This window comes from Lampetra planeri, chromosome 31 (assembly GCF_965212315.1).
Source record: "Lampetra planeri chromosome 31, kcLamPlan1.2.h2, whole genome shotgun sequence".
Taxonomy (NCBI): Eukaryota; Metazoa; Chordata; class Hyperoartia; order Petromyzontiformes; family Petromyzontidae; genus Lampetra; species Lampetra planeri.
In genome coordinates, this window is record NC_136137.1 from 3,333,181 (window position 1) to 3,345,661 (window position 12,481).

The 12,481-nt window shown below is 46.1% G+C and overlaps 1 protein-coding gene across 1 annotated transcript in view; it reads left to right on the forward strand.

Moving 5' to 3' along the window:
• LOC144729102 (disco-interacting protein 2 homolog C-like) overlaps nt 1-12,481 on the forward strand; it is a 98,898-nt gene that overhangs the window by 20,017 nt on the left and 66,400 nt on the right. The window contains exons 2-5 of the mRNA XM_078609030.1: nt 4,902-4,973; nt 6,807-6,935; nt 10,510-10,635; nt 12,294-12,371. Of these exons, the coding sequence (XP_078465156.1) occupies nt 4,902-4,973; nt 6,807-6,935; nt 10,510-10,635; nt 12,294-12,371 (405 nt within the window). The remainder of the gene's footprint in view (nt 1-4,901; nt 4,974-6,806; nt 6,936-10,509; nt 10,636-12,293; nt 12,372-12,481) is intronic.

Consider the following 12,481-nt stretch of genomic DNA (forward strand, 5'->3'; position numbering starts at 1 on the left):
TAAAGGGCGCTGTTGTTGGTGTTGTGAAAGATCACGCGCTCGCTCGTGTCTTTCCCCCAAGGAGGAGAATTTCACGTGAAAATGTATTGGCAGCAGCGGTGTAGGTTGTTTAGAGAATTCCCGTTCCGTGCTGTATAAACGGTGAGAGGTAAACCACTTGCTGTTTGTTCAGCTACCCCAGCCGCTTGTGTTTACTGTTTGTGCACAAATGCTTTACTTACCTCCCCCCCCTGCTGATACGGTTTCCAGAAGGTAACATTTCGATCAATGCTTTCATTGTTATAGTGTTAAGAAAGTCTGCCAAGTTGTGGTGTCATCCTGTGTACTTTAAAAAAAAAAATATGTGCTTTGATTGAGGGAGGTTTTTTACGACAAATATTTTTATGCGCGTTATTACAGTATCTCTATTGCTGCCTAGTCAAAATGTGGATGCTTAAAAGCCAGAGATGAATGTAAAACGGACTCCAACTCGGTGTTTCATGTGGAATAGGATAATAAATGTGTTACTTTAAAAACTTAATATTTTTAAAGATATGACATTTTTCGTATGCAGAGGAATTTAAATGGAAATTTCGTGGATTTACCACGTGGTGACCTGTTTTCTTATGAGTAACGCCACGGATAGGGTGGAAGCTTGACGTTTACGCGGGACAACGTTAAACACATCTGAACTTAGGTGTACTTTCACCTAAAAGTTGATTGTCAGCTAAAGACATCTTTAATTGCCACTGCCCCCAAATATCAGTTGGGTGTTGCAGCTTGTTTGTTCTCGTTGTGTTTGTTTGTGGGTGAGGATACGGAGGTGGGTGGGGTCAGAGGACCAAGTCGGACTACTCAGATCCAGATTTTGAATCTGGACAGCCGCCTCTGGTGACATTGAACTCTCAAGTCTTGCGAGTTAATGTCCTCAGCCTGTTCCGCCCGCCATTGACTGCCAAATCAAACACAATAGTTAAATGTCGTTTTATGTTGCACGCCGGCTAATTTAGAGCTTGGAGAATTTACTATTTCAGTTTTATTGCGAACGGCGGCGCTAGTGAGGATAAAAGAGGCCTATTGAAGTAAGTTATGTCATGGTCTTCTGGTGACGTCTTATGACACAGTAGTGATGCATTACTTCCCGCATGATCTCTGGGCTTATTTAAACTACTAAACATGTTTTTTTTTATTTTACCAGGTAAGGCCCACTGAGCTATATATATCTAGCTCTTTTTTCACAAGCGACCTGGCCGCAATTGATAGCTCAACGAAAGTGGCTTATCATGTGGAGGTTTATAGCAGCCAAATACTCTAAATGCATGTTTCTAAATGTGGAGGGAAACGCTGGAAGACCTGGACAAAAATCCATGCGACCACGGGGAGAGAGACGAGAACACTCCAAATATACAGGCATCATCAGGGTCAGGATCAAACCCACGACCTCCTGTATACCAGGCGAGGTAGTTAACATCTCGCCACCTGGGGTCATAGCATTTCACAATATTACCCCAAAAGCACAGTTGGGATACAATTGTGGAAAATATGCAATTTATTTGGTAAATAAGAATTGCTTAACGGGGGATGCCCACGTCCATACCCTAATTATCAGGGTACATTACATCTGGCCTGATGTATGTTACATGTTGTTTGTATGTTACATGCTGTTCCGCCCTCCCGTTGATTTTCCCATTGTGTTCTGGGCTTGTGAAAAACCATGCTTGGCTTTGTGATGTTAAACCGACTCCTTGCCCTGCATTAGTACATCGCAAGTATTGTTTAATACGTCGTAAGTATCGTTTAATGTGGCTGGGTGGGTGACTCGGAGGTCAGAACGCCGAGCTTCTGCTGAGATAGTGGTTTCAAATCTGGGTTACAGCCACTCGCGATTAAAACCACGGACCCTCAAGCGGAGCAGGTTGATCGTCTCAGCCTGGTCACCAATGGCTGCACTAAAATCCATCGCGTTAAATTAGATTTTTGGCACTTCATTTGTATTTATTCCAGTTTTGACATGTAAAATACCCATATGACTTTGGGACAAACAATCCCATTGCAGAGCCTGTGCGAATGTGTGACCCCTACTGTGTTAAAAGACTAAAAAAGCCACTTGAAGGAATGCATTGGGAGAGAAGGCCTGTGAAAAATATTTTCGGTGGGCCCTTTGCTGACAAAGCGGTGGGGGGCGTTGCTATCCAACTCCGTGAGATTTCCAAATCGATTCCTGGTCTCCTGCTATGATGCCGCAAGCACAGTTGGAATAACTTTGAGGGGGTGGGGGGACAAGAGAGAACAATTATCGTCAATGATGGAAATATCTTAGCCGCTCCCAGTGAGGACCATCTCTTGCTTGAGATGTAATGGAAATATTGTGATTGCGTGGAGTTTGTCATGCCTCTACTCTAAGCTGTAAAGTCAGTATAGTAGTAGGATTTGTTTGTGCTACAGCCAAGACTTGATTCCTACTGCTTGCAGTTTCCGCTCGCCAAACTACTCTGATGTGTTTCGTGGGTAAAATTCTGCAACGTGCATGCAAGTGTGAGCTGGATGTGACTGAATTAGGATAGTCTTGTGAATGCTGCATTGTCACGCAAGATGTCACACTCTCATAATGTACAGCCCTTTGTCTATTCACTCCTGGGTAAAGGCCTCCCAATGCTTGTTGGTACTTTACCACACTGGTCAGTGCAGGTTGACAAATTGGCAGGCATGTATGTACTTATGGGATTTGTACTGATGTACTTAATGTATTACGATTTTATTTTGTATTATTTGCATACCTTTCCTTTTACTCTTCACTGCTATATTTTTTTGCATTGGAATTTGTACTCTTATGACTTGGTGACCCACTCCTGCTGGACATTTGTGAAAAAAAGCTTCGTTGCTCATCGGATTCCTCTAGTCTAGATAAAGATTCTGATTCCGGAGGCTGAGAGCAGTTCAGATATGACTCGCCGCTGGTGTTAGCCCATTTCCAGGTATCAAACTTTGGGCACAATTTCATAAGCGGTTGAACAATGTAATGTGTTTGAACTTTTTTCACTTTGGCAAAGCTTGTGTTTAAGAAACACAGCAGTTGGATATTAATGCTATTGTTTACTATAACCTGCAATGAATGCTAATCTTTGTTGCATTCATTGCTGGACCTTTTGACGTTGTAAGGTTAACACTCAGAAACTGAACATTATGTTAATGAAAACAAAAGTTAAGGCACAGTCATGCAATTGTTTGTGCCTCGATTAAAAGGAGCTTTAGAGAGTCCCTTTGAAAGGTGTTTTGGCCTACTCTTCCATGCTGACCAGATGTCGTAATATTATAATTGAAAACATATATACACACACTTGTGTATTATTATACAAGCTTATGTGTATAGGATGCAGACCGTTATAGCCAATGGGCTAAATATAATAATGAATAAGAATACATTTGGCTTGCAGTATTGGAAAAGAGTTTAATAAAAGCGGTAATTTATTTTCCTTTATTCTACTTTGAACTATTGCCGCAGGTCTGCATCGTGACAAAGCAACAAACGCAATTCAAGCGGCGTTTTATAACTTCAAAGAGCACAGCAAACCCCACTTTGTGCAGAAATTATTCAGAAATACTGTCTGGGTTTGTGCACCCTTGGAATTCCATCCAGTAGCATTCCTTATGTCAACTCAGTCGGTGAAGGCAGAAGGAAATTAGCTCAAGTTGGGTCCAGGGTTCACAGAGAATATCTGCTGAAGTAGCCATGGTAGGATGCATGAAACTGGTTTTGGATCAGGATTTGCATTTTGTTGAAAGAGGGGTCCTCAAGTGACACTTGGCAGGAGCCGATCAAGATTGAATGGTTACTAAGAGCTTAGCTCGTGGTCTCAGTCCAGTCACGGATATTTGCATGGGAAGCCCATTGTCGGGGAAAGGTAATTGCACTCAATTTGGGTACGAGCCTAGCTCCAAGGGCTATTTAACCAGATGTGTGCCCAGTGAAGACACTAGGGCTGCACAACAGAGTGCGCACAAGACCAGGGAGACCCCTCAAAGGATGGTCAGGCCCCACTCGTGTGATATCATTTCCCAGATGTTCACCAACATGCCGTGTGACCTGCAGCTGTCAGTGGTGGGTTTTGCTCAGTTCAAGTTGAATTGTTTGGCGCATAGGTGTCAAAAATGCAGCAATGATAAGGCTGTTTAAAATAAAGAGTTAACACTGGTAAAAAACAGAACCGAGATAGCTGGCTGTCTTGTGGGTGTCGACTCGGCCATGGGGAACATGTCCGAGCTGGATTTTCCACTGCATGCATCTGCACAGCGCTTGCTGTTTGTCTCTTGTATTGAATTCCTTGTTGCTGAGACAACTCGCTCACAAAGGACCCCACTGTGTGAACTATTAATATTACGTGACCCAATTAAGTGCCTTTTCAAGGTTAATTTTCACTCTTGCCCTGCAAACACGCAAGCTTTTGTCAGAAAAATATTTAGTTTTGCGTTCAAATATGAAGCTAACATTCAGTGGAATAAATTGTATTTTTGTTCCATTGAATTCAAATTGTCCTCCTTGATCAACGATGATTGTGCGCTGCCTACATCGGACGACGGTTTTGAGTCGGTGTTGAAAATTCCATATTCCTATGGCCAAGGCCAGCCAACTAAGTGCTGTTCTACGTCCCACAAAGGGATACAACCTCATTATATGGTGCTCATGTTTCTCAACCCGGTACGATCAAAGTGATGATTATGGCGCCGCTGATGATGATAATGAATTTGTTGGGACGATAATGCTGGTGATGATGAGGATCATGGGACTGAGTTGACCCTGGTCCGAGTGTGAACTTGCAGTCTTATAAATGAGGAACCATGCTGTTATTACCATTTGGGCTGTGAATTACTATCGTTTATGGGGAGAAACATAATTTTTTTTAAACAAGGTCTTTGTTTTGCAGGTGACCTCACGAGGAAAGGATATGAGAAAAGAAGACAAAAGCTGCTCTCACCATATTTATCGAAAGTATCAGGTATGAACTTTTGTGCTCGTAGAACGTGGCCGTTATGTGGAACGGATGACTGGTCGACATGCTAACAAAAGAGCCTTTCATTGCGGTTCACTCATAAAAATGTGGCACTTTAACCAAACGTCAAACCTGTTTCGGGCATCCCGAGGTATTTTCACGCACACACGGACACGCACAACAACAACTGCCATTCGCCACTAAGTGGCGGTGACGTCACCACGACGCTTGTGCCAGGCTATGTGCACGTGAGGTGTCAAAATGCCCGCTGGCAGGAGGTCACGTTTAGCCCCCTCGATCCGGCCGAACAAAAGCTGTTTAGGCATGCGGTGGCTGGGCATGCGGGCTACATGACCCAGCCAACGCAGCCTTGCCTGCCGGAGGAGCTCACCGATGGGACTTTGCCCAGATCTTTCAAGGATTTGTGAGCTTCCCACACAATCCAGACTGGTTAAACCCAGGATGGATCATAGGCAGGCCAGCCTAAATGTTTCTAACTGGCAAAGATGTTCAATTAGGGGGTCCACATTTCGCAAGCGTACAGAAGGGAGGGAATGACTGTGGCCGAGAGGACCTGAAGCTTCGTGTGGAGCGACAGATCAGGTAGCTTCCACACAGCGTTACGCAACCGATGAAAAGATAATGCCACTCGACTGATTCGGAGTGAGACGTCTGTTGTCAAACCAGAGCCGGTCATGAGAACACTGCCCAGGTATGGGTAACTCTCCACTCTCTCCACAACTGCCCTATCACCAATTGGAAGTTGTGGAGGTGGAGTGTCTGATGGTACAAAATACCCAGGCAGGTGCTTAGTTTTGGTGGGGCTGATTGTCAGTCCACACCTTTTAGTGGCAAGCTCCAGGTTCAGCAGCAGCACCTCCAACTCCTCCTCTGAGTGAGCAGCAATTACCAGATCATCGGCATACATAACGTGGTTGAGCAATAGGGAGCCATCCCTTGACCGCACCCGGGTATTGATCGGCCTCCCATTGTATCTGTACTAGATGGAAATTCCTCCGGTACAGCTATTGAAAGCTTCACGAACTACTTGGTCGAAATAGATGTTAAATAATGTGGGAGCCAGAGGACATCCCTGTCGCACCCCAAAGTGAACAGGGAATGGCTCCAACTCCCGGCCACATAGTTTTACCCGGGCCCACTCACCATCATGAAGGTCCTTAATGATCGTGAGCAGTGGGTCAGGGACTCCGAAAGCACGAAGAACAACCCAGAGCCCAGGCCTACTGATGGTATCATAGGCCTTGACCAGGTCAATAAAGCAGAGCTGTAGATTTTGTTGGAATTCCCTACACCTCTGCTGTAGCAAATGGACAGAAAATATAGCATCTGTGCCGGACCGCCCTTTCCTGAAACTGCATTGGGGCTCCGCAAGCCTCTCCTCAGCGTGCCTGACAAGGCAATGTTGAATAATCCGGACACACACATGGACACACGTGCACACTTGCTTAAATATTGAAGTTTGGTATGCAGTGTAAACATTGATAAGCCAGTTAAAATATTTACATTCCAATGAAATGTGAAATCTTAAAAAAATATATCTGTTAATTAAGGTGTGTGCATGCATGTACACGGTGCCTATTTATACTGCATTAGCTTATTGCTCATAGTCGCTGCTTTGTGGTAATTTGCCAACGTTTATTTGCACAGTGTATGTGCGTTGCGTGTGTATCGACGACCAGTCCTGGGATCTGTTGCGCAATAGGTTGAGTGCATGGTGTTCTGCACGTGCTCGTGTGTGTGCCCCGTGTGCGTGCCCGTGCGTGCCCGTGCGCGCGTCTCCTCGCGTGGTGTCCCCACATCCGCGCGTCGCCTGGGCAGGTGGCTCGAGCACGGAGAAGCTGCCGATGCCGAGCCCAAGGCTTAGTCCGGCCCCGAGCCCGGGTCCGCCGGCCTCCCCACAGGACTGGCAGAAGCAGGGCGGCCACGCGGACGAGAGCTGCCAGTCAGGTAACCCCCACTGGTTCATTGTCTGCACGGACAACATCGGGTTCCCACTCGAAGTGGTGGTGGTTGCTGTGGTGGGGGGTTGTTTGACCCTACTTTACTGCGCTGGTTTTGTGTGGGTGGTTGAAGGACCGGGGTGGAGGGGTATTAGGATCCATTCAGATATTTCTCATCACCAATGTTAGCAGTGGCCAGGAATCAAACTCAGGTGCCTGGGTAGCACGGTGTGTTACTTCATATGCCACTGAGCACATTGTTAATTTTGGCAGCTGCCTGACTATGCTGCTGTAACCACAAGCGAAACATCACGCCCAATTGTCAAATGTTCTGGATTGCTCTTCGGCGCACTGATGTGCTGCTGAAGCGGGTAATAAATTGGCACATTTGTTCACGTGGCGTCTTTATGAACGTTTTTCTGTTCCGATGATGTGCGTGTACGTCATCAGTTTTTCTTCTGCAAGGAACCGGAAGAAAAACTAAAATAAAATAACTTCAATACCGAGGCTTCCGCAAGGCCACGCGGAAGGGCGTGGCACAGTTTGGCGCCAGCTATGGTATAGTGCCGTTGTCGCTACGGTTCTCTGCAATGAGTACAGCGTCTTTAAAGACAATGGCAATTTCATTGGCATGCAGTGAGCGTTTATTCCTGGGCATATACAATATGTACCCCCGAGTGTGGATGTTGAATTGACTTCAGAAATAGCTCAGTTACATCACCTTCCTGGGACATTCTCTCATACAGAATAGTTAACTTGTAGTTGCAAGAGTTCCATTAATTAAAATGTCTTAATCTCATGACACTATACTAAGCTCTTGTGACTCACTGATTTACACCCCAGTCTTGGCAGGGAGTGATATTCTGGACCGATTGGCACGTACGTGGATATCCATCAATCAGATATTTAATTGTCAATGGAAAGTCCCATTTTGCCAGTTACCCAGCGAGTTTGCAAGGGAGGTCCGTAGTGCATTAGAAGGGAATGAAGAGCAACAACATCACAGAGGAACAAGGCAACAACGGAACGGATATAAATCAACGCATAAGTCCATTTTGACTCGCCATTTTGACCCATTAGTATTAGTAGTGTAATGGCTGACGCGTAAAACAGAGATGGACAAACGAGTGACACCGGGAAGATGGGGGCGGTTCAGTTTTGCATGGCCGTGGCACTCACTGTTGGCCTTGGTTAAGGGCGGCTGAGCTTGTTCACACCCATTCCCACCCGAGTGCTCTAGTACGCATGTACAATGGAACCATTTTTTTTGCTGCTCTCAGTCAAGGATTGGGTTTCATCCATTTGCTTTGTCTCGTGCTCTGGGCCGTTGAACACTCGCGTATATAGCACATGACCAGGTACTGTAGTCGCTGTCCTGCGCTGCCAGCGTCATGGATTATTGCTCAAATACAATGCTGCCTTTCTCTTGAGGCCTGTCCGAAGAGTCGCGAGTGCCGTCTGAAGGCACTTGGGCTCCGCGGTCTGTTATGATTAGACCCAAATAAATGCATGCTCCTTGAGTGGTGGAGAAGATATTATGTTTGTTTACTCAGAAAAGTCAAACTGAGTCTCTTGACTCTTTTTCAGGAGGGTCTTGTGAAGTTTTCGCAGAAGGGGGGCCATGATTGCAGTGTGTAATTTCTGGGTAATTTCCCGAAATTTGGCAAGTTTAGACTATTACACTGGCACACCACCCTTTCGAATGACGGTTCAAATATTTTTCAGCGATGTTGGCCATGAGCGGAAATCGAAGTCGGGTCGCCGGGTTCTTAGCACAGTGCGCTATCCACTACACAAAGATCCCCGGTATAGCCTTCGACAGGCTGTTGGGGCAAGTGCTGTAAGAGAGCACCTATGAAGGCCAGAACAGCACCACACAACCGCCTTCAAACACATTGAGTAGATAGGCGCATAAGTGGTGAGTACAAGTTATTGAAACTTTAGTTTGAAAACACTCATTGCGCAATCCAACACCCTCAAGGATAACTAAACTAAGCTATTTTATATTTTACCAGGTAAGGCCCACTATGCTATATAGCTCTTTTTCAGAAGCGACCTGGCCACAAATGATAACTCAACGAAGTGGCTTGTGTGGAAATTTAAAGCAGCGAAATACTCCAAATGGCATGTTGCTTCTAAATGTGGAGAAAAAAAACCAGAGGACCCGGATAAAAATCCACACGACCACGGTAAGTTTATGCAAACTCCAAATATACAGGCAACAGGGTCAGGATCGAACCCACATCCTTCTGTATACCAGGAGAGGTAGATAACATCTCGCCACCATGGCACCCCCCAACGCCACCGTTCAACCTCCGCCCGCCCCAGCACTCTGGCACCAAACATTTACCTGTTCCCACTGGGCATGTAATAGATTAATCAAATTAATTAAGGTAAATTCTAACACTCGCAAGAGAGTTCAGCGAATCGCAAGAGAGTTCAGCGAATCGCAAGTGAAAGATTTTATCATTTACATTTCACGTGAACGGAACAGTCACGTATTGGGGGAAGCAGTGGTTAAGTGGTTTGGCCTCTGTGCTAAGGGACACGAATTTCAATTGCTGGCCATGGCTAACATTTGTGATAACCCCCTACCCCCTTCACCATCCCACGCTGACTATCAAGGTGAAGCATGAACAAACAACCACCATGACCAACAATAAAATGGGGAGGCCTTCATCCAGCAGTGGAAATTTACAGCAGCCAAGTACTGTAAACCGGAGGACCCGAAAAAAATCCATGTGACCATGGGGGAGAGAGACACGCAAACTCCAAATATACAGGCATCGTCAGAGTCAGGATCGAACCCATGACCTCTTGTATACTAGGAGAGGGAGTTAACATCTCGGCACCGCAAAGCTTTTACAACTCTGTCTCTTCTTTCACTGCTCATCATTTATGACTGATGCGGTTACCAGTGTTGCTGACATAATTGCCTTTTCTTCGTCTCAAAATACCGGGCATTTGACCTTTCATTGAAATATTTGGCATTTCTCTCGCACTGTTTCATTCGAACAACAACATTGAGTCTCTAACCACGGGGACTCTCAAGTCTCGATACAACGTGTGTCGCCAATGTCATGGGGGGGGGGGTCATGTGGAGGTTTAGAGAGATGAGACTCGATAAAATCATAATGCTACCAAGTATGTGCATGTGTGCAGTCTCACTGACCCAGCTTAAACGGCTGTCTAATTATAACGATTTAATATGGGATGGATAGTACTTGTATGGGTGACCACCATGCATGACAGGCTCCAGGGCCTCGTAGTGGGCAGCGGAGGGCGGCAATGATTTAAGTCAATTGCTTTGCCATAACCGTGTGCTCCCACATATATGCTCACCACCTTCACCAACCCACACTAACCACTGCAAAGAAGTACGATCCAATCATGCCCATGACCCGCACATTTTAGGGAGACCTTCATCCAAACGGTGGCTTGACTACTGGCTGCGCATGTACAACTATGGACGAGAACTACAACGGGAGCGGCATCGTATTCTGTAATGGACACGTGAAACGTTGTGCAGCTTGTGCCGCAGTTTGTTTATGAAATGCGCACCACCTCTCGTGTGGGCACAGACGCGCACGTGGCAGCCGTGAAAGCGGCGCTGGCGAAGCAGGGGGAGGCGCAGCTCATTCTGCCCATGCCCTCCAAGCGGCCGGCTGCTGCCCCGGGGCATTACAGATCAGAGATGCCCCAGCAAGGTACGTCAACCCCCCAGGCATGGTACCGACGATGTAACGTCCTGCCTTGGTAAACTGCGAACTGGAAGAAAGTTAAAAAAAGGTTAGCTGGCTTGATACAGGGCAGGACGCGTCGCTGCAAAGGATGGTGGTCGATGGACGAGACTGGCGATAGAATGCCAGCCAAAGGAGGGAAACGTGCCCGAGAGAGGACATCCACCCGCGGTATATGGAGCGATGAGATCAGCTCGCGTGCAGGAGTGAGACGGATTGTGGCATCGCAGGACCTTGAGAGATGGTGGACGGTGTTAGGAGGTCTTCATTTAGCAGTGGATAGACCATGAATGATGATGATGGTGAAGAATCTCCAGACTTGCAAAACAACACTTTAAAAGTGACATGTTAGCGAACGCAACCGCACCATTTATACGCCGCTATTGCACGTTCCCGGTGCGCGCCAATGCATGAGAACGCAGCCAGGCCCTTCTCTGATCCCACCGGACCCACAATCCTTCCAGAAAATCATATTTAATTCCAAGAAATGGAATTGCGATATCCTAGGCTGGGAATTGTGACGATCTCTCACAGCTCTGCTGACCCCAACATGTGTGGCTTTTCAGGAAGTAGGAACCCTAAAAGTGTTGAAGCACAAACTCACCACACTCCCTGCTTGGATCGGTGCCCGTTAGTTAAATCCACACACACTTGCCAGGATTTTATTTTTTCTGAATGTAGCCGCCCTCCCTTGGTAGACGCTGACCTTTTCTGAGAGGTGATTAATGTGGGAGGGTATGAAAGCAGAGGGGGCGGTAAGGGATAGCATATTTTATGAAGTAGGAGCACATTTGAACCATGGTGTTATAAAATTTACATTTTGCTGTGACACATCTTTACTTGAATCTCTCCATAGAGGTGTGTGCCACTGGTAATAAAAAACAACACCTGGTATTTAAGACATTCAACCTGTTAACGATTTATGATTTGAAATGTTGACTATTGAGTGTCAACAAAAAACATTGAGTTAATATTTACCCAGGAAAGGCTCAATGAGTTTCCATTCTTTTTTTTGTTCAGCAGTGTGTTTTCTTTTGAATATCCAGTCACTAGGGGAGGAAATTAGAGCACCTCGGGAAAACATTATACTGTCAGGGAATAGAAAGTCACATTTTGAAACCACGACGATGGTGGTGGTGGTGCGTGTTTTCAGGGTGAGCCATTTCGTGCCCACTACTTTGCTTGAAATATTTGAGGTTAGGCCACAGCTCATTCCCCAAAACGATGTCAGGTTTTATATAATTAATAATGCACTTTATTTATCTAGGAAATCCTTATTTGAGTATAAGGACATTTGCAGGAAGGCCCTGTATTGGGATGTGTTTGATCAGCGCTTGGTCTGGGAGAAAACCGGACCACTCTGAACAAGAAACAAACTCAGTATAGGAAATATTAATCATTTAAAAAAATTCAATGATCCTTTGAAGTATTGCTGTCCCTTGACCACATCACAGCCCTACTCTCAGGCAGTCCTCCAATGCACGTTTTAACCATTTTCTCAACCCTGCCTAGCTTCCAAGACACGACGACCTTGGGGGAGTAATTGAGTGTGGTTTGTCGTAGGCGAAAGTCGTTTTGATCTGTCCCACTGCTTTTGCTGGATCGCTGTCGCTCGTTCTTTTCAGGGCCCTTGCAGAGTCCTGCCGGTCACACACGCATTGGTGTCAACGTCCTGGCAGACTTCAAGTCGCCCTCACTCCCAGGTAACGTTCCCAGCATTGTTTGGTCGGTTCGCGCTGCGTCGTGAAATCTTAACGCTCGATGACCCGACTCGTCTTTTGTCGCCTTCCTTTGCTTATGATGGAGCCATTTG